A 1,037-nucleotide genomic window follows, 5' to 3' on the forward strand; every position below is an offset into this window, starting at 1 on the left:
TTTGGTGAGATTCCAGATGTGTGCGAATGGCCAAAAAACCTTAAATATTTAAACCTCTCCAGCACTCAAATTCCTAAACTAACAACTTGCATCCCTCCGACGCTGGAAGTTTTGGACGTTAGCGCTAACAACCTGCAGGAGTTTGGACTGCAACTCCCATTTCTCAAAGAGCTGTACCTTGCAAAAAACCAGCTGAAGACCTTGCCTGATGCCGCACACATTCCTAACTTAGTGGCCATGTCAGTCAGAAGAAACAAGCTCAACAGTTTCTCCAGGGAAGTGTTTGAGTCCTTCAAGAAAATGGAGCTGCTGGATGCCAGTGACAACAACTTCATCTGCTCCTGTGAATTCCTCTCCTTCATCCACCACCAGGCCGGGATAGCCCAGGTGCTGGTGGGGTGGCCAGACAAGTATGTCTGTGACTCTCCCCTGGCAGTGAGAGGGGTGCAGGTTGGAGCTGTGCACCTCTCCCTAATGGAGTGCCACAAGTTCCTCGTGGTGTCGTTGATCTGCGCCCTGGTGTTCCTGGTCATCCTCATCCTCGTGGCCGTCGGCTACAAGTACCACGCGGTCTGGTACCTGAGAATGACCTGGGCATGGCTCCAAGCCAAGCGGAAGCCCAAGCGAGCCCCTCCGAAGGACATCTGCTATGACGCTTTTGTCTCCTACAGCGAGAACGACTCCGACTGGGTGGAAAACATAATGGTGCGGGAGCTGGAGCAGGCCTGCCCCCCCTTTCGGCTCTGCCTCCATAAGCGGGACTTTGTGCCTGGGAAGTGGATCGTGGACAACATCATCGACTCCATAGAGAAGAGCCACAAAACGCTCTTTGTGCTGTCCGAGCACTTTGTGCAGAGCGAGTGGTGCAAATACGAGCTGGACTTCTCGCACTTCCGCCTCTTCGACGAGAACAACGATGCAGCGATTCTCGTCCTCCTGGAGCCCATCCAGAGCAAAGCGATTCCCAAGAGGTTCTGCAAGCTGCGGAAGATCATGAACACAAAGACCTACCTGGAGTGGCCTCTTGAAGAAGAGCA

At 53.2% G+C, this 1,037-nt stretch overlaps 1 protein-coding gene across 1 annotated transcript; it reads left to right on the top strand.

The window, feature by feature from the left end:
- Positions 1-6: 6 nt before the first annotated feature.
- LOC103907153 (toll-like receptor 2 type-2) lies at positions 7-1,032 on the top strand (the record flags this gene model as incomplete). The annotated part of the gene is made up of 1 exon (XM_009289262.1): positions 7-1,032. A coding segment is annotated over exon 1 (795 nt), but the record flags the coding sequence as incomplete, so codon positions are not given.
- Between the last annotated feature and the right edge of the window lie 5 nt (positions 1,033-1,037).

The sequence above is a fragment of the Aptenodytes forsteri genome, unplaced genomic scaffold, assembly GCF_000699145.1.
Source record: "Aptenodytes forsteri isolate BGI_AS27 unplaced genomic scaffold, ASM69914v1 C13350258, whole genome shotgun sequence".
Classification (NCBI taxonomy): domain Eukaryota; kingdom Metazoa; phylum Chordata; class Aves; order Sphenisciformes; family Spheniscidae; genus Aptenodytes; species Aptenodytes forsteri.